This window comes from Mus musculus, chromosome 15 (genome assembly GCF_000001635.26).
Source record: "Mus musculus strain C57BL/6J chromosome 15, GRCm38.p6 C57BL/6J".
Lineage (NCBI taxonomy): Eukaryota > Metazoa > Chordata > Mammalia > Rodentia > Muridae > Mus > Mus musculus.
Window position 1 is genome coordinate 28,243,475 of NC_000081.6, and position 23,868 is coordinate 28,267,342.

The following is a 23,868-nucleotide window of genomic DNA, read 5'->3' on the forward strand; positions in this document are numbered from 1 at the left end:
GGAGCCAGGGAAGATAAGGTGGGAGACAACTTGGCAGTTTTCTGCCACATTAACATGCAGAATTCTTTTGCCCTTAGGAGATATAGGGGCATATTTTTCTTTATAGGAATAAGATCTGGATGGGGAGATAGCACAGTCTGTGAAGTGCTTTTCTTACAAGTGTAAACACCTGAATGTGAGGCCCAGAACCTATGGACACGCACGCACGCGCACGCACGTGCGTGCACGCACACACACACACACACACACACACACACAAACACAGGCACATTTCCTCCTGAAACAAGAGCGTAAAATGACCATTCTGCTTCCTTCTTCCTGAAATTTATCGTTTGAACTAAATGTGTGCAAATGGAGGGGAAATGCTGTGAGGTGTTTCGGGAGGAGCAAGTTTAAGGCAGAGGGAGATATACGACAGTCCAAGACACTTTTCTTTGACGTCTGTGAATTGATTTAACAGTCACGATAATCCTAGAAAGTGGGCGCTCTCCTTGCTCTCAGTACTCAGAGGGGAACCGAGTGGCTCTCTAAGTCACACTTGCATCTAGGTGCTTCTCTAGAGAGTCTACCACGCGACTGCAGCTCATCTGTGGATGTAGATAGACGCTGAGCATCTGGAGGGAGGGATTGTATTCTGTTTCAACTCCTTAAGAAGAAGATGTAGAATTATTAAAAAACAAACAAACAACTCAGAAGCCTCTGCAGTGGCGTGTCAGGCTTCCAAACTGCACACGGTGAAAGGAGAAAGATGCGCCCTAGAAAGCGGGTTTACCCTCACTGCTCACACGGGTACGCTTTACATGGGAGCATGCATCAACTTAGAGAAGAGGCATGGTCATAGAATCAAAAGCGAAGGGGAAGAGTGGGTGTGGCATCAAAAATGGTGAGGGAGGAGGGAAAATGATCCACTGTAAATGAACAATACCCCGATCCTGTGTCTCAAAGGAGAATTCAAAGGTAAAAAGACAGTCCGATGGGAACTTCCGGGGGGCGGGGCAGGTCTGCAACACAGCCTTAGAACTGGATCGCTGTTCTCCCTCACAGGACAGCCTGTGAGCCTGGGAGGAGATAACACTGTCTTCCTGTTTGTCTGGGGTTGAGAACTGGAGGCTGTGACTGATGTGAGTGAGAGTGAGGTATGAGTGAGTGAGCAAGCGAGTGGGCAAATGGAAGAGATGAGAGGCACGGGGTCTTCCCTACAAAATGAGTTCCAGGACAGCCAGGGCTATACAGAGAAACCCTGCCTTGAAAAACAAAAACAAAAACAAAAACAAAAACAAAAACAAAAACAACCTGATTCTGAGTTTGGTTTACTGGTTAGTTGACCTCTGATTTCTTCATCCCTTTCGCCTTCTCTTTCCCTTAATAATTTTCCAATTTGTCTTTTAAACAAATCCGCTCTCTTGAATTCAACCTGCATCTCTATAAAACCGGAGTAAAAATACCCAAATGCCCAGGGCTCTGAATGGGGAAGGTAGGCTGACGGATCTCAGGGGTAAGGAATGAGGCAGGGTTTATGGGGAATGAATGTGGGGTTTCAGGGGACCGGGAGTGATTGGGATGAGAACTCTGCTGGCGAGGGGTGGAAGCCTGTGGTCCTGCCCTGACTTAGGTTTGTGCTGGCACAGGAGGGGCAGGCAGTGTGGTGAAACCAACCGCCCAGGTGTCTTCACAGAAGTGGTGAGCGATTCCACCCGCCAAGTGAACTTTTTTAAAATTAGAAGCAATACAACAATTTTCCAAGTTTTAGTTACAATTATATTCAAGTCATAATCCAAACTGAGTAGTAGACGAGTAACAAACTCATTTATTATACTCATTTTTAATGCAATCTTTTAAGGCACAAATTCGATTAATAGCAAAAAACGTATGAGGTTCTCGGGACAGCTCGGCCTCTCTGGTTTCTGGACACTTATTTCCCTTTTCAGCTCACTTATTTTCTGTTATAATTTCCCCACCCTTTAGAAGAGGGGCGAAGAATGTGGATCTCTTGTCTTCTGTTGATAAGTAGAAAATCCTCATTGTTTCTTGATACTGTGACTTATATTTTTAATCTCAACCCTTGGGAGGTGGAGGCAGGAGGGCTGTAAATTTGAGTTTAGCCTGAGTCTCATAGGATGACCTGGTCTTAAAAAAATGTCTTAGTGCTAGTTCATCGTTCCTTATAGAGTTTGGTTCTGTTTTCAGAATGACCTGCAGAGGTTCATGGACATCACATTTGAAAAGATTCCAAGCACGAGGCAAGCTCTAAGCACGCTGAAGAAATTCGAAAGGTAAAGGTTTGAAATAACTTCCCAAGTCTGTCTCCTAAACTCGGGATAATGCGAGCACAGTTTAGCTTCTTTTTATAGCTTATCTTTCATTGTAATTATAACTCTTATTATAACTTCGAATTATAATGTGAAGAAAAGCCTCTCTCCACGGTCTGAGTCACAAGGTCACAAGTTTTAAGTTTTCAGAGGCTGAAGAGGATTAATTCCTGGGAAGGATTAGGGGTTTGTTCATCTCTGCCAGTAGAGAATACTCTTAGCTTTGAAGTAGGCTGCAGCTGCCCGTAGTAATACTGCCTAATGTCTGAATAATTTGACATAATTCTTTCCAGGTTAGCGGTTTTTGCCTTGTAAGGATTGATACTAATTTGACTCTTTAAAATGCCTCACAAGTACTCCATTGCTTTCACTTGGACTGTTTTTAAATGAATGTTATTATATATATGTGTATCTTCATTAATTCAAAACTTTGTTCTTTTCTTTTGTGTGTGTGTTTCAATCAGACTGAATATACCTAATCTTGGTATTGAGGAAAAATACCAAATAATTTTCCAGAATTTTGCGACTGACATCGACACGATTTCTAAGCTGTATACGAAACAGAAGTACGATCCGCCCTTGGCTCGCAACCAGCCCCCCATAGCTGGGAAGATCTTGTGGGCCCGGCAGCTATTCCACAGGCTGGAGCAGCCAATGCAACTCTTCCAGCAGCATCCCTTTGTGCTGAGGACTGCGGAGGCCAAACCTGTGATCCGCAGCTATAACAGGATAGCCAAGGTCCTCTTGGAGTTTGAGGTCCTCTACCACAGGGCCTGGCTTCAGCAGGTGAATTCCTGAGTGGATGCTACTTAAGTAGTTTGTACTGTTCAGGCAGAGGAAATCCTCTTCTTGCATTAATAGAGATATTTTATAAATCAGTTTGGTTGAATTTAATAAATCAAAGTATATAATGTAGCCATGAAAGAAAATACTTATTAGCATTGAAAAACTAATAAGCTAGGTAATAGAAGCTTATTGTTTAATTTGTAATCTCATACGTGAGAAAGTCACACAGCATTTCACCACTCTGTCAGTTAGGGTTTCTTTTCTTTACCCCTTTAAACAATTAAAAGATCCTGGTTAGGGTATAGTAGAGCATTTGCTTAGCTTGCATGAGACATTGGGTTTTATCCCTAGCAGACACACACACACACACACATACACACACACACACACACACACACACACACACACACACACACACATGCAGGCACACACAGATACACATACTCAGACACACAAACACAGAGATACACACCTACCCACACAACACACACATACACACTCAGACATTTACACATATGCACACTCAGACACATACACTCACAGATACACACACATACAAAGACACACATACACACACTCAGACATGCACAGATATACACACAGACATGCAAAACATACAGACACATATACACTATACACTGATGGGAGGGCAAGGGAGGGGGAGGGGGTTGGGGAGGGGGAGGGAGGCATAAAGTGCTAAATATCTTTTTGGACCATAGGCATAAAGTGCTAAATATCTTTTTGGACCAATCTATTTGGTGTTCTGTAAGCTTCTAGTAGCTTATAGGCTATAAGCTTATAGACTTCCTATTTATAGGCACCTCTTTCTTTAGGTTAGGGAAACTTTCCTATTAGTCTTAGGTTTAGTCTTTTCATAGTGTCCCAAATTCCCTGGGTGTTTTGTTTCAGAACTTTTAAAATTTAACCTTTTGAAATCACCGAGGCTTCTGCAGTGTCTACCTAAATGTCATGTGTGAGTTTCAAAAATGAAAAGAATACATTCAGTTGACTATGCAATATCACCACCAAGAACCTGAAGGGAATTTAGGAGAACACTAGGTGACCCTATTGTCTGGGCTTTAGTAAGGTCAAGTCCAAGGGAGAATATTGAATAAGTGTTCACTAAAGCCCCGAAATGGTTGAGTCAGATACTGTGTGTACATTACACTCTTATACTAATAATGTTGACTTCTTCCCACAGATTGAAGAAATTCATGCAGGTCTTGAGGCTTCCTTATTGGTGAAGGCTCCAGGCACAGGGGAGTTGTTTGTGAACTTTGATCCTCAGATATTAGTCTTATTTAGAGAAACACAATGCATGTCTCAGTTGGGTCTACCTGTGTCACCGTTTGCAGCTGCCCTCTTCCAGAAGCGGGACATGTTCAAAAAGAATTTCAGTGACATGAAGGTATAGCATGTTTGCTTCCCCTTGCTAGATGGCTCTAGTGTACATTTATTCTTCTGTTTTATTTTTTCATTTGTTTCTATGTGCATGAGCCCCTGTGTGTATGTGCACATGGAGACCTAAGGTTGACATCAACAATCATCTTTGATCACTCCCCCGCCTTACTCCTTGAGTCAGGGTCTATGAGTCAAGCCTGGTGCTCATCAATATGACTAATATCTCTGGTTAACTTGCTGTGGGGCTTTCCTGTTTCCATTGTCCAAGGCTGGAATTGCAGGTGTGTTGACTTGTTTATATGGGTTCTTATGGACTGAATTCCAGCTCTTATGATTGAAGGTCTCAGCTTTAATTCTGACTGTTTTAGGAAGACATGGACAGGAGGGTTTGGGGCTGGAATAAAAGGCATGGTTTCACTTATATTAAGTATTGTTCTTGTTTCTTGGTGGGTAGACAGAAATGGAATTTAACTGGGCTAAGCATGCCAGTGAGAAACCAATATTTGGTTGTGTAGCATTGATTCAGGATGGAGAATGAAGACAGCAGCTTGAGTAGAATGGCCACAGAGTTTGGTTAGACAATAAAGGGTATGTTCATAGGTAGGTTAGGAAGGAGCTCAAGGATTATTGAAGCAGGGCTACCATTCACGGCCAGTTGGTACTGTATACAACTTGCATAATAATATGCAGTGATTTTGACTGTAAGCCTCATTTGTAGAGATGATAAAGGCTTGAAATAGCCTATTTTGTGGGCCCATTCAAATATGTGGTTCTTATCCACAAAGATGACTTTTTGACATCCAGGTAGCCATGCTACCCATGCAATTAGATGTAGAAGTTTTGAATTCAGTAGAGCATTCACAGTTGGAGGTAAGCTTTTTAGAGGTAGCTTTCTAGACTGTAGCTAATATTAATGACCTTTTCCTGGATAAGACCTTTTAGGGAGGGACAGAGACAGAAGAGAGTAGAGGGCCATTGGAATAAAATAAGGTCATTCCAATATTACTGGGTCTAGTAGAAGTAGACAAGCCACAAAAAATAGGTGTGAACTTTGAGATAAGATTAAATCAAGTGTCAAGGAAGCCAAGAGTAAGGAAAGAATTACAGGAAAGGACTGACTACTACTGACAAATATTGCTCAGAGGATGAAAAAGAAAAGTCCAAAGATACAGACTCTGTACCGGGCCACATGCAAACTGTTACTAAAATGTCATAGAAAACCAGCTGAAGTGGTGTCTGCCGTAATCCTAGCACTGGAGAGTAGAGCAAGACCACCAGAAGTTTAGGATCATCCTTGACTTTGAGACAAATGTGAGGTCAGCCTAATATATGCAAGACCATGCCTCAAATCATGGTGATTAACATCATATGATGGCACTATGATCGTGTACTCACATAGTGCCTTGTGATTTAAGCCTCTCTCATTTTCTTCCTCCCTACTGCTCTTCCTTCTCCTCTCCCTCGCTCACTTCACTGCACTGCAGATTGCATACGAAGCTGTGTGCATGCTGACAACGCTCTGCCACTCAGCTCTGTCCTCAGCTCACCCTTCACGCCCGGAATCCAGACTGGTCTTGAACTTCTGGTTCATCTGTTTCAGTCTTTCTAGTAGCTGGGACTACAGACTTCTCCCTCCACTCTCAGCTCCTTTAAAGCCTTTTCATGGCAATTATTTAGTGTTGACTTTCTTACTACCATGTGAGAGATACGTGGGGCAAAGTACCACGTGGCTCATAGAAATTGTCAGAATCAATACTTCATAGCTAAGTGACAGAATCAGGGCCAGAACCCAGAATTGTTCTTTATTGTCTTCTCACGACTCTCATTGTGTTAAAAAGTTAAAATCACCCAGGGGCAGATATTGTTCTAATCTGGACCCATAAAACACTAGTCAGCATGTTTTTATTTTCTTCACATTCTTTTGGGTCAGAAGAAAAATCCGCCAGGCCAATTTACATATTTACAAGAGCAATGCTTTCCTAAGAAACACATACATACACACACACACACACACACACACACACACACACTACTACTACTACTACTACTACTACTACTACTACTACTACTACTACTACTACTAATTTTCCCTACAGAGTCTTTCTTTGTTGCAGGTAACACACAACTTCAAAATATAGGAGCTTTTAGCAAACTTTTCATGGTTCTGTGCTAAAGGGTTTGAGCGGGTGTTGAATATTGTACTCAGCTGGGATTGCAGACTGAGACTTCTCTATAAGAATTTCTGGTGTGGACTCCCCAGGCTAGAATACCTTATACCACTTGGAGCTAGGGCTACACTAAATAAAAGGGCCACATGGTCTCAATGACAGCTCAGACAGCTCAGATGTCTCATAGGATCCTTCTGTTGACCCCTCCCACTTGGTTCTCTGAATACACACCCAGAGTCAGTGAAGGGTGCATAGGCCCAACTCCATGAGGGGAGTTATGTGAAAGCTGGTACTGTTCCAACCAAAGTGTAAGCAAGCAAATTGCTAACTGGTTGGCATTTATGATGTTATAGAGATGGAACGAGTTAGAAGTCCCTGTGTGACATGGCTAGCTGGTGAATGCAGACTTATTGGGAAACTTGAGAGTCACATAAAGCTCTCCCTTGCTTCACAGTTACTGTATTCGGAATCTAGAATCTAACAGTTTCTACAGATATGCCAATGTATCTGACTGTTTGCTTTATTCATCTTTTTTCTTGGAATATATTTGAAACTGCCAAGAGATGAGCTTGCGTGGGTTGTAGTGTGCTATATAGACTGTGAAACCGACAAATTCCGGACCCAAAGCATTATCTCTGGGTGAATGACTTTACCTCCTAAGCCTCAGCTTCTCATTGATAAAAGGGACACAGATGGTACTTCCTGGGCTTAAAAGATTAAAGGTGAAGAGTAGAAAGCCTGCAGGATGCAGATCCTAAGGCCCATTTCCCCCCCCCCCCCAATAGAATAAGTAATGGACATTGAAAAAAGAAAAGAGCAGTGAGCAGTGGCTAAATGCTTTAGGAAACTCAGAAGCAGCCACTAATAGGATCATCAAGTGTAGGCTTTATTTTTCAAGTAGCTTTTGTGGAGAATGAAAGGGTCTTATGGAAACCATAGAAAAGTATTATAGAAAGTTTGAGCTCATTGGGGAGATGTTAGGTTTAACTGCCTTCTCAAAGCCTGCTGGAACTCCCTATACCCTTCTGACAGGGTCTGTAAATTTATGAATGTTAGTGTGACACTGCTATATATAGAATTTGGCAAACATATTCACCAGGGATCATGTACAACCAATGAAAACATTTTTGGCAGACAATCACCTAATATCATGGTAATACCAATAGTTTCTGTACCAGTAAGAGTTTATTTATATTTATATTTACATTTACATTTATATTTTTATTTGGTTTTTTGAGACAGGGTTTCTTTGTATAGCCCTGGCTGTCCTGGAACTCACTCTCTAGACCAGGCTGGCCTCTGCCTCCCAAGTGCTGGGATTGAAGGCATGGCGCCACCACGCCCGGCACAAGTATGAGTTTAAAACTGCCTTTAACAAGCACATCGATGTGCTATAGAAGGAGTGTGCACTATCAGGTATATTTGAGAAGAACAGAATAGGAGCTGACCTTGACTTTTCAAGGAGAACTCAACCCCTTCCTCCCATTTCAGATCACAAATTCCTTTTCTGATAACAACTAATGGGTTAATCAAAGAGATGCTGATGGATCATGTCCTGTGTTATAGATAATATTCCAAGGAAATTAGAAAAACCAGGTTAAAAATTTTTATCTTTGTATTCTTTATGCAGTTTCTCTTGACTTATGATGAGGTTGAAAGTACTGTAAGTACATCATAATTCATTTATTACACTTAAGTGACCACAGCGGCTTAGCCTGCTCTGTCTTGAGAGTGCCCACTGTTTTAGCCAAGAGATAGTATTTAGAGCCATTTGAAATCAACACTGGTTCTTGACTCTTCCTCTACCATATGGGGCTTGCATCAAGATTTAGTTGATAGTTCTGTCTAGCAATGACTTTCATGACACAGAGAACTGTGGTGGTGAATATGGTCTACAGGAAATGCTCAAAGAGCAGGATGTGCCCTGTCCCCATAAAACCAGAATGAGTGAGCCCTCTGAGGCACAGATAGACATCCTGTTCCTGTAACTTTACATAGTTTAGAAAAGTTACTGGACTTTTCTCATTTTGGGCTGGGTAGATGTCAAGAAATGATCCTCAATTTCTTTTTGATTCTCAATTCTATCTTACTGGGTTAGGATTTGGTGGGCATGGAGAAAGTATGTATCAGTCATCTGTTTTATTTTGTTTGCAACACTTTTCCTGCCAGGATGTTAGATCACAAGAGTTTGACCAAAATCAAAAGTTATCTCTCTTAGATAAAATTACTAGTAGATATTAAAAGTGACTTGGAAACTGGCTATTTAATCACATTCCATTGCAGATGATGCTGTCTGAATACGAGAGAGTGAAGTTGAAAATGCCTCCTGCCATCGAGCAGTTGATGTTTCCACACCTGGCTAGAGTGGATGAAGCCCTCCAGCCGGGCCTGGCTGTCCTGACTTGGACGTCCCTGAATATTGGGGGCTATTTAGAAAATGCCTTTGCAAAGATCAGTGAGTGTGTCTACAAACTTTTTACTCCTCAGTTTCAAGAGCTTGGTTCTTATTGCCTACTAGATAATTTGTTATTAAATATTCTGTTATGAATAATGAAATGAAAAATAAGGCTCAAAAGTTCCACAGTGAACAACAGCTAAGTATAAGGAGTCCAGGAATTTCTTTTTTTTTTTTTTTTTTTTTTTTTTATTAGGGATTTAGCTCATTTACATTTCCAATGCTATACCAAAAGTCCCCCTTACCCACCCACCCCCACTCCCCTACCCTCCCACTCCCCCCCTTTGGCCCTGGCGTTCCCCTGTACCGGGGCACACAAAGTCTGCGTGTCCAATGGGCCTCTCTTTCCAGTGATGGCCGACTAGGCCATCTTTTGATACATATGCAGCTAGAGTCAAGAGCTCAGGGGTACTGGTTAGTTCATAATGTTGTTCCACCTATAGGGTTGAAGATCCCTTTAGCTCCTTGGGTACTTTCTCTAGCTCCTCCATTGGGAGCCCTGTGATCCATCCATTAGCTGACTGTGAGCATCCACTTCTGTGTTTGCTAGGCCCCGGCATAGTCTCACAAGAGACAGCTACATCTGGGTCCTTTCAGTAAAATCTTGCTATTGTATGCAATGGTGTCAGCATTTGGAAGCTGATTATGGGGTGGATCCCTGGATATGGCAGTCTCTACATGGTCCATCCTTTCATCTCAGCTCCATACTTTGTTTCTGTAACTCCTTCCATGGGTGTTTTGTTCCCACTTCTAAGGAGGGGCATAGTGTCCACACTTCAGTCTTCATTTTTCTTGAGTTTCATGTGTTTAGGAAATTGTATCTTATATCGTGGGTATCCTAGGTTTTGGGCTAGTATCCACTTATCAGTGAGTACATATTGTGTGAGTTCCTTTGTGATTGTGTTACCTCACTCAGGATGATGCTCTCCAGGTCCATCCATTTGGCTAGGAATTTCATAAATTCATTCTTTTTAATAGCTGAGTAGTACTCCATTGTGTAGATGTACCACATTTTCTGTATCCATTCCTCTGTTGAGGGGCATCTGGGTTCTTTCCAGTTTCTGGCTATTATAAATAAGGCTGCTATGAACATAGTGGAGCATGTGTCCTTCTTACCAGTTGGGGCTTCTTCTGGATATATGCCCAGGAGAGGTATTGCTGGATCCTCCGGTAGTACTATGTCCAATTTTCTGAGGAACCGCCAGACTGATTTCCAGAGTGGTTGTACAAGCCTGCAATCCCACCAACAATGGAGGAGTGTTCCTCTTTCTCCACATCCTCGCCAGCATCTGCTGTCACCTGAATTTTTGATCTTAGCCATTCTCACTGGTGTGAGGTGGAATCTCAGGGTTGTTTTGATTTGCATTTCCCTGATGATTAAGGATGTTGAACATTTTTTCAGGTGCTTCTCTGCCATTCGGTATTCCTCAGGTGAGAATTCTTTGTTCAGTTCTGAGCCCCATTTTTTAAGGGGGTTATTTGATTTTCTGAGGTCCACCTTCTTGAGTTCTTTATATATGTTGGATATTAGTCCCCTATCTGATTTAGGATAGGTAAAGATCCTTTCCCAGTCTGTTGGTGGTCTTTTTGTCTTATAGACAGTGTCTTTTGCCTTGCAGAAACTTTGGAGTTTCATTAGGTCCCATTTGTCAATTCTCGATCTTACAGCACAAGCCATTGCTGTTCTGTTCAGGAATTTTTCCCCTGTGCCCATATCTTCAAGGCTTTTCCCCACTTTCTCCTCTATAAGTTTCAGTGTCTCTGGTTTTATGTGAAGTTCCTTGATCCACTTAGATTTGACCTTAGTACAAGGAGATAAGTATGGATCGATTCGCATTCTTCTACATGATAACAACCAGTTGTGCCAGCACCAATTGTTGAAAATGCTGTCTTTCTTCCACTGGATGGTTTTGGCTCCCTTGTCGAAGATCAAGTGACCATAGGTGTGTGGGTTCATTTCTGGGTCTTCAATTCTATTCCATTGGTCCACTTGTCTGTCTCTATACCAGTACCATGCAGTTTTTATCACAATTGCTCTGTAGTAAAGCTTTAGGTCAGGCATGGTGATTCCACCAGAGGTTCTTTTATCCTTGAGAAGAGTTTTTGCTATCCTCGGTTTTTTGTTATTCCAGATGAATTTGCAAATTGCTCCTTCTAATTCGTTGAAGAATTGAGTTGGAATTTTAATGGGGATTGCATTGAATCTGTAGATTGCTTTTGGCAAGATAGCCATTTTTACAATGTTGGTCCTGCCAATCCATGAGCATGGGAGATCTTTCCATCTTCTGAGATCTTCTTTAATTTCTTTCTTCAGGGACTTGAAGTTTTTATCATACAGATCTTTCACTTCCTTCGTTAGAGTCACGCCGAGATATTTTATATTATTTGTGGCTATTGAGAAGGGTGTTGTTTCCCTAATTTCTTTCTCAGCCTGTTTATTCTTTGTGTAGAGAAAGGCCATTGACTTGTTTGAGTTAATTTTATATCCAGCTACTTCACCGAAGCTGTTTATCAGGTTTAGGAGTTCTCTGTTGGAATTTTTAGGGTCACTTATATATACTATCATATCATCTGCAAAAAGTGATATTTTGACTTCCTCTTTTCCAATTTGTATCCCCTTGATCTCCTTTTGTTGTCGAATTGCTCTGGCTAATACTTCAAGTACTATGTTGAAAAGGTAGGGAGAAAGTGGGCAGCCTTGTCTAGTCCCTGATTTTAGTGGGATTGCTTCCAGCTTCTCTCCATTTACTTTGATGTTGGCTACTGGTTTGCTGTAGATTGCTTTTATCATGTTTAGGTATTGGCCTTGAATTCCTGATCTTTCCAGAACTTTTATCATGAATGGGTGTTGGATCTTGTCAAATGCTTTTTCTGCATCTAACGAGATGATCATGTGGTTTTTGTCTTTGAGTTTGTTTATATAATGGATTACATTGATGGATTTTCGTATATTAAACCATCCCTGCATCCCTGGAATAAAACCTACTTGGTCAGGATGGATGATTGCTTTAATGTGTTCTTGGATTCGGTTAGCGAGAATTTTATTAAGAATTTTTGCATCGATGTTCATAAGAGAAATTGGTCTGAAGTTCTCTATCTTTGTTGGATCTTTCTGTGGTTTAGGTATCAGAGTAATAGTGGCTTCATAAAATGAGTTGGGTAGAATACCTTCTACTTCTATCTTGTGAAAAAGTTTGTGCAGAACTGGAGTTAGATCTTCTTTGAAGGTCTGATAGAACTCTGCACTAAACCCGTCTGGTCCTGGGCTTTTTTTGGCTGGGAGACTATTAATAACTGCTTCTATTTCTTTAGGGGATATGGGACTGTTTAGAAGGTCAACTTGATCCTGATTCAACTTTGGTACCTGGTATCTGTCCAGAAATTTGTCCATTTCGTCCAGGTTTTCCAGTTTTGTTGAGTATAGCCTTTTGTAGAAGGATCTGATGGTGTTTTGGATTTCTTCAGGATCTGTTGTTATGTCTCCCTTTTCATTTCTGATTTTGTTAATTAGGATTTTGTCCCTGTGCCCTTTAGTGAGTCTAGCTAAGGGTTTATCTATCTTGTTGATTTTCTCAAAGAACCAACTCCTCGTTTGGTTAATTCTTTGAATAGTTCTTCTTGTTTCCACTTGGTTGATTTCACCCCTGAGTTTGATTATTTCCTGCCGTCTACTCCTCTTGGGTGAATTTGCTTCCTTTTTTTCTAGAGCTTTTAGATGTGTTGTCAAGCTGCTAGTATGTGCTCTCTCCCGTTTTTTCTTGAAGGCACTCATAGCTATGAGTTTCCCTCTTAGAAATGCTTTCATTGTGTCCCAAAGGTTTGGGTACGTTGTGGCTTCATTTTCATTAAACTCTAAAAAGTCTTTAATTTCTTTCTTTATTCCTTCCTTGACCAAGGTATCATTGAGAAGAGTGTTGTTCAGTTTCCATGTGAATGTTGGCTTTCTGTTATTTATTTTGTTATTGAAGATCAGCCTTAGTGCATGGTGATCTGATAGGATACATGGGACAATTTCAATATTTTTGAATCTGTTGAGGCCTGATTTGTGACCTATTATGTGGTCAATTTTGGAGAAGGTACCATGAGGTGCTGAGAAGAAGGTATATCCTTTTGTTTTAGGATAAAATGTTCTGTAGATATCTGTCAGATCCATTTGTTTCATCACTTCTGTTAGTTTCAGTGTGTCCCTGTTTAGTTTCTGTTTCCATGATCTGTCCATTGGTGAAAGTGGTGTGTTGAAGTCTCCCACTATTATTGTGTGAGGCGCAATGTGTGCTTTGAGCTTTACTAAAGTTTCTTTAGTGAATGTGGCTGCTCTTGTATTTGGAGCATAGATATTCAGAATTGAGAGTTCCTCTTGGAGGATTTTACCTTTGATGAGAATGAAGTGTCCCTCCTTGTCTTTTTTGATGACTTTGGGTTGGAAGTCAATCTTATCAGATATTAGGATGGCTACTCCTGCTTGTTTCTTCATACCATTTGCTTGGAAAATTGTTTTCCAGCCTTTCATTCTGAGGTAGTGTCTATCTTTTTCTCTGAGATGAGTTTCCTGTAAGCAGCAAAATGTTGGGTCTTGTTTGTGTAGCCAGTTTGCTAGTCTATGTCTTTTTATTGGCGAGTTGAGACCATTGATGTTAAGAGATATTAAGGAAAAGTAATTGTTGCTTCCTGTTATTTTAGTTGTTAAAGGTGGCATTCTGTTCTTGTGGCTGTCTTCTTTTAGGTTTGTTGAGGGATTACCTTCTTGTTTTTTCTAGGGCGTTGTTCCCGTTCTTGTATTGGTTTTTTTCTGTTATTATCCTTTGAAGGGCTGGATTCGTGGAGAGATAATGCGTGAATTTGGTTTTGTCGTGGAATACTTTGGTTTCTCCCTCTATGATAATTGAGAGTTTGGCTGGGTATAGTAGCCTGGGCTGCAGTTTGTGTTCTCTTAGTGTCTGTATAACATCTGTCCAGGCTCTTCTGGCTTTCATAGTCTCTGGTGAAAAATCTGGTGTAATTCTGATAGGCTTGCCTTTATATGTTACTTGACCTTTTTCCCTTACTGCTTTTAGTATTCTATCTTTATTTAGTGCATTTGATGTTCTGATTATTATGTGTCGGGAGGAATTTCTTTTCTGGTCCAGTCTATTTGGAGTTCTGTAGGCTTCTTGTATGTTCATATGCATCTCATTCTTTAGATTTGGGAAGTTTTCTTCAATAATTTTGTTGAAGATGTTTGCTGGACCTTTGAGTTGAAAATCTTCATTCTCATCCACTCCTATTATCCGTACGTTTGGTCTTCTTATTGTGTCCTGGATTTCCTGGATATTTTGAGTTAGGATCTTTTTGCATTTTCCATTTTCTTTGATTGTTGTGCCGATGTTCTCTATGGAATCTTCTGCACCTGAGATTCTCTCTTCCATCTCTTGTATTCTGTTGCTGATGCTCAAATCTATGGTTCCAGATTTCTTTCCTAGGGTTTCTATCTCTAGTGTTGCCTCGCTTTGAGTTTTCTTTATTGTGTCTACTTCCCTTTTTAGGTCTAGTATGGTTTTGTTCATTTCCATCACCTGTTTGTATGTTTTTTCCTCTTTTTCTGTAAGGACTTCTACCTGTTTGATTGTGTTTTCCTGTTTTTCTTTAAGGACTTGTAACTCTTTAGCAGTGTTCTCCTGTATTTCTTTAAGTGATTTATTAAAGTCCTTCTTGATGTCCTCTACCATCATCATGAGATATGCTTTTAAATCTAGGTCTAGGTTCTCAGGTGTGTTGGGGTTCCCTGGACTGGGCGAAGTGGGTGTGCTGGGTTCTGGTGATGGTGAGTGGTCTTGGTTCCTGTTAGTAAGATTCCTCCGTTTACCTTTCGCCATCTGGTAATCTCTGGAGTTAGTAGTTATAGTTGACTCTGTTTAGAGATTGTTCTTCTGGTGATTCTGTTACCGTCTATCAGCAGACCTGGGAGACAGATTCTCTCCTCTGAGTTTCAGTGCTCAGAGCACTCTCTGCTGGCAAGCTCTCTTACAGGGAAGGTGCGCAGATATCTTGTATTTGGACCTCCTCCTGGCCGAAGAAGAAGGCCCAAAACAGGACCTTTCTCAGACAGTGTGTTGCTTTGGCAGTTCCCAGGTGGTACAGACTCTCACCTAAGCAGACTAAATTCCTAAGTTCCTTGGAGTCCCGGGACCAAGATGGCGACCGCTGCTGCTGTGGCTTAGGCCGCCTCCCCAGCCGGGTGGGCACCTGTCCTCCGGTCCGGAAGGTGGCCGGCTGTCCCCGGCCCACACAGGGTGCTGCCTCAGCGCCTCTGTGCTTCTGCCTGTTCCAGAAGCTGTCAGGTTCTCTGGCGCACCCTCTCACCTGTTCAGACTAATTTCCTAAGTTCGGCGGGTCTCGGACCAAGATGGCGACCGCTGCTGCTGTGGCTTAGGCCGCCTCCCCAGCCGGGCGGGCACCTGTCCTCCGGTCCGGACGGTGGCTGGCTGTCCCCGGCCCACAAAGGGTGCTGCCTCCGCGCCTCTGTGCTTCCGCCTGTTCCAGAAGCTGTCAGGTTCTCTGGCGCACCCTCTCACCTGTTCAGACTAATTTCCTAAGTTCGGCGGGTCTCGGACCAAGATGGCGACCACTGCTGCTGTGGCTTAGGTCGCCTCCCCAGCCGGGCGGGCACCTGTCCTCCGGTCCGGAAGGTGGCCGGCTGTCCCCGGCCCACACAGGGTGCTGCCTCAGCCCCTCTGTGCTTCTGCCTGTTCCAGAGGCTGTCAGGTTCTCTGGCGCACCCTCTCACCTGTTCAGACTAATTTCCTAAGTTCGGCGGGTCCGGGACCAAGCGGAATTTCTTAGAAACTCTAAATATTCGTTATTCACTTTTATTCCCCAAGGTTTTCCATGTAATTTTGTTGACTCTTATTTGCAATTTTTAGTATCCAAATGATTTTTAAGGCCATTTAACTTCTGTGCTAATTTTTAAATCTCTCTCCTTCCTTTTGCCATCTCTCTCTCTCTTTTCATCTTCTCCTCTTTCTATTCTTCCTCATTATCCTTATGTCTTAGATCAAACTCAGAGCTCCGTGTGCATACAGTAGACAAATGCTCTACCCCTGAGCTCTCCTGCAGACTCCTCAGCAGTTTAGGGGATCTGGATTTGGGTGCAGCAAAGTGCTAAAGGACAGGGCATTTGGAATGAGAAGAGTTTAAGCAAGTGTTGGTTTTCTGTAACTAGGGAGCAATGCTTAAAACATATGTAAGAAGTCACACTCTGTTGGATCCTGTTTCCCAGAATAAGCCAGCAATGCCACAAACAAAAAACAACAAACAAAACAAAACAGAAAAACTGGGTTCAAAAAGAGCCACAAAAAGTTCATCTGGATGTTAAACAGTTGGAAATGTTTGTTTTACATAAGGTTTTCACATTCTCTCACTGTCCAAAAGTGAACTCTTTCATGAGATAGTTCCCAGAGTTCATAGGTGCCTTCTAGAATATACTAGCTCTATATCTCCTATGTAAAGAGGGACATACAGATTGGAACAAAATGGTAGAATATTTTTTTAATAAAGATTTATTTACTTAGTATATGTAGTACTTTGTTGCTGTCTTCAGACACACCAGAAGAGGGCATCAGACCTCATTACAGATGGTTGTGAGCCACCATGTGGTTGCTGGGAATGGGACTCAGGACCTCCAGAAGAGCAGTCAGTGCTCTTAACTGCTGAGCCATCTCTCCAGCCTGGATTTTTTTTTTTTAAATGAGAAATTTTTATTCCTTTCCCCAAACTAGTGTTATCTGTCATTTCTTCTTCATGACCCAACTTAGTCTATGTTTTATAGCCTGGGATAAGACCTTTGCTCTGACTACATTATCTCAGGTCCACCTCCTCCCAGGGCCTCTGTTGTGCTGATAGCTGGGACCAGAGGTTCTGTATTGCACAAGTCTCCTAGTGGTGTGACTCAACTCCATCTTTCTCCCAAGCTGACTGCAAAGGGCTTAAATCCCAGCCTATTTCTTCTTCTATTTCTTTTCTGTCAATCTGGTGTTGGAAGTGGTCCAGTACTTACAGAATCCTAATCGCATAATTTCCATTACTTCACTTCTCTGACCTTTTTCCTGACCCATTTTATCACGTTACTTCTTCTCTGGCTTGCGTTTTCCTGGGATTGCCTTCTAGGTAACTCCTGTGATACTCTCTGTCTCTCTTTGTATGTCTCTGTCTCTCTTTATATGCCTCTGTTTCTTTGTTTGCCCTGAAATATTGGCTTATTGATAACTTTAATAACTAGGATCTTGTCTTCTCAGTACATTTCTTACTGCACCTTCCAAATAACTATATACTACTTAATATGTGCTAATTTAGCAAGCACATTCTTATCAAGAATATTTGAGGAGCAAGCTAATAAGCAGTACTCGCCCATAACTTTTGCTTCAGTTCCTCCACCCTGATTCCTGTCTTTTTTGTTTGTTTGTTTGGTTGGTTTGGTTTTTTTGAGACAAGGTTTCTCTGTGTAGTCCTGGCTGTCTTGGAACTCACTCTGTAGACTCTGAGTTCTGGCTTTGAACTCAGAAATCCGCCTGCCTCTGCCTCCCAAGTGCTGGGATTAAGGCATGTGCCACCACTGCCCAGCCCAGCTTCCTGTCTTAAGTTCCCTGGATAATGGACTACAAGCTCTTAGATGAAATAAACCCTGACCTCTTAAGTTGCTTTTGGTCATGATGTTTATCGCAGCAGTAGAAAACCTACCTAAGGCAGTTGCATACTTTTCCTTACTTAAGTGAGAACTAGCTTCAAAGATAAATTTTAACAGAGTTGTTTTTGCATATCTATGAAGTGTATTTTAGGCCCACTAGAGTTTTCAATGGGATAGGGAAAGGTGCAAAATTAGATAGCCATAGCATTAGGAGGATGGAGAAAGCTGTGCACCAGTTTTTAAAAGAATCCTCAATTTAAAGGTTAGAAAGGAACAATCCGGAGATGCTAAACGGCATCTAGTGTTGAACAGATAGAAGCAATAAAGATGACTTTCCTTGCCTCTAAACCAATATTCTTTCCAAAGTAGCTCTCCGTAGGAAATATAACAAGAGTAAATGAGCTAAAATCTCTAAGGAGGCATTTATAAGGTATATAAAGCCTTCATAGTGAGAGTTATCACAATCAAATTAGAACAGGCTGCTAAGGTAGTCTTTAGCAGTATTTTCCCTAGAGAGGAATTAGGATTAGAGCATTAGCAATTTGGATATTTTATTAGATGCTAGCTAGAGAGAAGTAGATAGGGTCTAAAGAAATCCTAATTCTCTTTTTAAAAGTGTGTTTTCTTTTTATAACTTAAACAAAGAAGATAATGAAGAACAAAATTGAGCACCATGCTAGATATAGCCATTGTAGTTGGGCACCTTCTGGTCAACAGTTCTCTGTACTTTGACCATTTGTGGCTTCCTGTGATGCTCTCAATTGCTCCTTAGAGAAGCTGCTTTCATGAGATTAAACAAATTGTCTTAAGTCTCAAGAATGGTTGGATTCTTCATTGGAATACGCGAGCCAGCACAATCACAGGGGTCAGAAATCCAAAGAGTCTCATGGCTAAAATCAAAGCATCTTCAGAGAAGGTTCTTCCCAGAAACTACAGAGTAACCTTTCTGGATTTTACTGGCTTCCTACATCTGTAGGGAATGACCATGTATGCTCAGAGCTAGCTGTGTCTCATGGCCAACCTGTTTTCTCTCAGCCCTTCTCCATCCATGGTTGTGTTCTTCTTTATTTCAGTTTAACCTTTCACAGCTTCCTCTTGTAAGGTCCTTATGACAACTCTGCCTACATAACCCAGAAAAGTCTCCTAATCTCAAGGTCCTTAATATGGTTGCAAAGTCCCCTTTGTCTTGTAAGGCAATATTCCGAGAGGATTAGGGGTCTCCTTGGGAATTTTTTTTTCAACTTTTCACAAATGTCTTTGAAGATGTTGTGAAGAATCAGGAGGAAACAAAAGATTTCTGTTGTGTGCACTCACTTAAGCAGAAGTGTTGATTCTTTATGCATTGAATAATATCAGGAAGAATTAACTGGTATTATTGAGCACTTGCCTGAATGAATTGGCTTGAAAATTATTGAACTTTAGGTAGTGAAGGTATGGATTTAAGGAAGAGTCAAAAGAGGCAGAATTTCATTTCAATCACAGTTATGGAAGGCTCCCTTTGGAATGGGCCCTGACATAAAAAGGTTCAAGATGTAATGATGGAAACATGAATTATCAAAGAAGCAGACACAAACATGGCAAACATGATGCGCATAAAGATGGGAGAATGATCAGGCCATAGGAAATCTAGGACCAGGGAACTCTATCCATGCAGTCACGGGTGCCCTCCTGAGAAGATGAATCAGAGCCTAGCATACTGGGAAGCTGGAAACTGTTAAAGGAGGAACAGTCTACAACAGCCACATGTGTAACAACCAAAAGTACCAAGGACACTGTGTTGCTTATAATAAGAATGACCCTCATAGGCTTGTGCATTTGAATGAAAGCATTCAAATATTTTTGAATATAGTTGTCCATAGTTGGTGGAACTGTTTGGGAAGGATTGGGAAATGTGACGTTTTTTGGAGGTGTCTCGCTGAGGCTGGGTTTGGAGGTTTCAGAAACCCATGGCATTCCTAGCATGCTTTCTGTGCCTCCCTCTGACTAGAGGATGTGTCTCAATATGTAAGCTCTTAGCTACTGCTCCAGCACTATTCCCGACTACCTTTTTTCCATGTTCCCCACCACGATAATCACCAACTCACTCTCTGAAACTGTAAGAAAGCCCTCATTAAACACTTCTATAAGTTGCTATGGTCAGAGTGTCTTTTTACAGTAATAGAAAGGTAACTAAGACAGACATGTATAACCCAAGCATCTTTAACCCTGATGTCCCCGCTATCAACCAATCTTGTGTCCATGTCTGAGGAAATGCTTCACTAACCTGTCTTTTTTTTTTTTTTTTTTTTTTTTCCCAAAGAGGACCTGGAGCTGCTGCTTGACCGGGTCAATGACTTGATTGAGTTCCGCATCCACGCCATCCTGGAGGAAATGAGTAGCATGGCTCTTTGTCAGCTCCCTCAGGATGACCCCCTGACTTGTGAAGAATTCCTCCAAATGACAAAGGTTAGCAGAAGACTGACTTAAAAAAAGAAAAAAAAAACTTTCTGGGATTAAGGTTTTAAAATATAAAAGGAATATTTGAAGCACAAATTAGGAATGAAAAAAAGATATCTTCCGCTCCATTATAGATGTGATTCAAATGTAGAGCCATCCGACAAAAGGAAGATAAGGAAAATGCTATCGCACAGCTACTGATAATTTACCTCCTTTCAGATCAGCTAGAGGGGGTGTTGCTGTGATATATGTGTCTAATTTTTCTACATTTTATGGAAGGCAGAGTTATTTTTCTTTTTCTGAAGAGCTTCAGTAAGCAAGGGTTAATTATGAAGTAGCTGGGCGCAGCTTCTGGGCAAGCTGTCTTCCTCAAGCACCTCCCTAGAGCTGTTTCAATACCAGTATTGTGTAGCATAGAGTTTCTGGACTCCTTCCCAGGAACACTGGGAAATATCAGAGGCTGTGTTTAAACTACTCAGAGCAGAGACGGTATTTACAGGTTTATCATACATCAATGTATGAAAAGAATCTCCTCAGAAGGTCTCCATAATTTCCCAAACATCCTTGCAAATGGAGTGCGTTCTTCTTACATGAGGACCTAGCTACTGTCAGAGAGGCTCTATACTTTTTGGGAATGACACATTGGCCTTATTTACAACATTCCCTGTGGGTATTCTGGTGATAGACACTCTTCAATAGTGTCTTTATTATTGTTGGTCAGTAGTGCTTACTGGAGGACCCATGACATCCCTGTCAGCTTGAGGCTGCACTAGAGATGGGACTTATCACCGAGACAGAGTGAAAGCCACAGTTAGATAATGCAGGAGGCAGGTAGAGTCTGGGGGAAGCCTGGCACAATCTTTCTCTCTCTAGTGGGGATTCATGGGAAACTCTTTTCACTCACCTGTCTGTCAACAATTAAACTACAGCAATTCAAGAGCAAGCCTTTTGCCCAGGGAAGTTCAATGCTTGACTGCTTGACCCTCAAAGTTCTTTTTTAAAAAAATTTAAATCTTATTTTATTTCATCTGCATGTGTATGTGTGTGTGTGTGTGTGTGTGTGTGTGTGTGTGTGTGTGTAGGAGGGCATACACAGAGGGCATCAGGTTTCTGTCCTCTCTTGGCCTGAACTCTGAACTCTGGAAGATCAACAAGCCTTCTTATCCACTGAGCCATTCCCTCCATCCCCAATGCTATGAGTTTTTATTGGCTTCTGTCACCATGACACACTCTGCTTTACACGAAAAGTCTCAGAGTCTTAGAAGGAATGGAGTATTTTTGGTATAAACCATGCTCTTTACAGAAGTATTCTAGCCACAGAATCCATGTTTCTCAGCCAGTCAGCAGTGAGAACCCACCTGAGTCTGATCTCATTGGAAGAGGAGGGTTTCATACTCACAGGCAAGCCTTTAAGAGGACCAGGCATTTGGTGTTAAAAACCTTTGTGCTTTATTTGATAAACTTCAATCTACATTAGGGTTGCCCACATTTTAGAATTCTGTTTGCCCGTCTCACAATGGTTTAAAAATTTTTTTTTCTGCTGGTTTTTAAGTTCCCTCCTCATCATAAGAGAAAGCATTCAGTTCTGTGGTTTATGTCAAGTTTTATGTTTTAAAAATAGAGAAATTAGCGTTTATACCAATTGTATCACCATTGGTTTTTATGATTTTCATGACTCTCATTGTACTCCCTGCAGGCTTGCATACTGCTTTTATGCTTTGCCTCTTAGCTAGTATTTCTTTGCAATCTATCTATCATCTATCTATATTTTTTCATGTCACTATATGACTTTCATGGGCACACGTAAGTGATACCTTCATAACATTTTATTGAGATGATATATCTTGCTTCTTACTACTGGACATTAAATGGCTTACAAAATTGTCAATTTTGCCAAAAGCTGTAATAAATATCTATGATAAATCTTTTTTTTTTTTTGGTCTTCAGGACCATTGCCTCTAAATAGGATTATTGTATCATATTGTTTAGTTTCATTTCACAGCTTTTTGTAGTTATAGACAAATTGCTTTTCAAAGGAAGATCCCAATGTATAATGCCATAATACAGTGATACCAATTTCACTACCCTCTGACAAATACTGTTTATTATATTTTATTAATTTCAGTTTGAATAGCAAAATCATAAATCTAAATTAATCTGTATTTTGACTACCAGTATAAGTGAGTGCTTTCAGTTGACTCATTTCTACAAATTGTTTGTTTTATATTTTTAATTTTCTTCATTTATGCATCTATTGTTTTAAAATTCTTAATTCTTTTGTTTTTGAGAATATAATATAATTACAACATTTGCTCATTCCTTTTCTCACTCCAAATACTTCTAGACATTCCTTCTTGCTCTTTCAAATTCATGGCTCCCCTTTCATTAATTATTACATACATATATGTATTCATTTATAGACACACACACACACACACACACACACACACACACACACACACACACACATAATCTAATGACATAAATATAGCCTGCTCAGTATGCATAGTGTCCATTATGTGTATAATTCAGGGCTGACTGGTTTTGAGTAACCAATCACTGTGCTCTTCCCTGGGGAAGAACTACAGCTGCTTGTAGTTCTTTGTGTTGAGTTGTCCTGCTCTCTTCCTTGCACAACTGCTTGTAGTCCTTTGGGTTGAGTTGGGGGCCTCTTGGGCTTTTCTCTTTCTGTGTGAACTGTATGGTAAAGAAGGGGATGTTGGGGACTCAAAGACAGAGCCTTTGGACACTTTTTTATGCCTGTTGTCACCATGTAGATGAGTCACTGAGAGTGGCAGGTGTTGGAGGGAGCATCTTTTTGGTGTTGTGTGACATAGGAACATTTGGATTAATCCATCATTATTCTGTCCCTGTCCTCATTCTGTTTGTTCTGTTTTATTAATTTGTATGTCGTTTGCACTTTTATAATTATGTCTTCTATTAGAAAGAGTTGATGGCTTTGGATAATCTTGGAGTGATAGTGTTAGTCACTGAGAGTTGTTTCCCAGAACACACAGTAGAAAGAAGTTCTGGGGTTGCAAATACATACTCCTGCTGCTGAGCAGATGTGAACAACTGTGAGGAAGTCAGCTGAAGATTTCTTTTGTGGGAGACCTGGTCTTGAGAATGGGAGATGATATGGTCCATTTTGAGCCTCTCCAACATAGAGTCAAATGCCTCAAAAATAATTTAAAAATATTAAAAATCTCTTAGAGGACAACTGATTTAGAATGAGGATTCCTGATTGAGTGTCATTTGATAGTTTTCTCTTTCTTTTGAGAAATTTTTTAATTGGTTATTTTATTTCTTTACATTTCAAATGTTATCCCCCTTCCTGGTTTCTCCTCTGCAAATCCCCTATCCCATTCCCCTTTCCCTTCCTTCTATGAGGGTGCTCCCTTCACTCCCACCTTCCTGACCTGGCATTCCCCTACACTGGGGCATCCATTGAGCCTTCACAGGACCCAGGGCCTCTCCTCCCATTGATGCCTGGCAAGGCCATCCTCTGCTACATATGCAGCTGGAGCCATGGATCCCTCCATTTGTACTCTTTGGTTGGTGGTTTAGTCCCTGGGAGGTCTGGGGGTGTGTGGTTGGTTGATATTGTTGTTCTTCCTGTGAGGTTGCAAACCTGTTTAGCTCCTTCAGTCCTTT

At 41.2% G+C, this 23,868-nt stretch overlaps 1 protein-coding gene across 2 annotated transcripts in view; it reads left to right on the forward strand.

The window, feature by feature from the left end:
- Dnah5 (dynein, axonemal, heavy chain 5) overlaps window positions 1-23,868 on the forward strand; it is a 317,192-nt gene that overhangs the window by 88,621 nt on the left and 204,703 nt on the right. For both annotated transcript variants that reach the window (XM_006520014.2, NM_133365.3), the window contains exons 13-17: window positions 2,188-2,273; window positions 2,774-3,095; window positions 4,297-4,503; window positions 8,948-9,119; window positions 20,078-20,223. In XM_006520014.2, coding sequence (XP_006520077.1) covers window positions 2,188-2,273; window positions 2,774-3,095; window positions 4,297-4,503; window positions 8,948-9,119; window positions 20,078-20,223 — 933 coding nt within the window. The remainder of the gene's footprint in view (window positions 1-2,187; window positions 2,274-2,773; window positions 3,096-4,296; window positions 4,504-8,947; window positions 9,120-20,077; window positions 20,224-23,868) is intronic.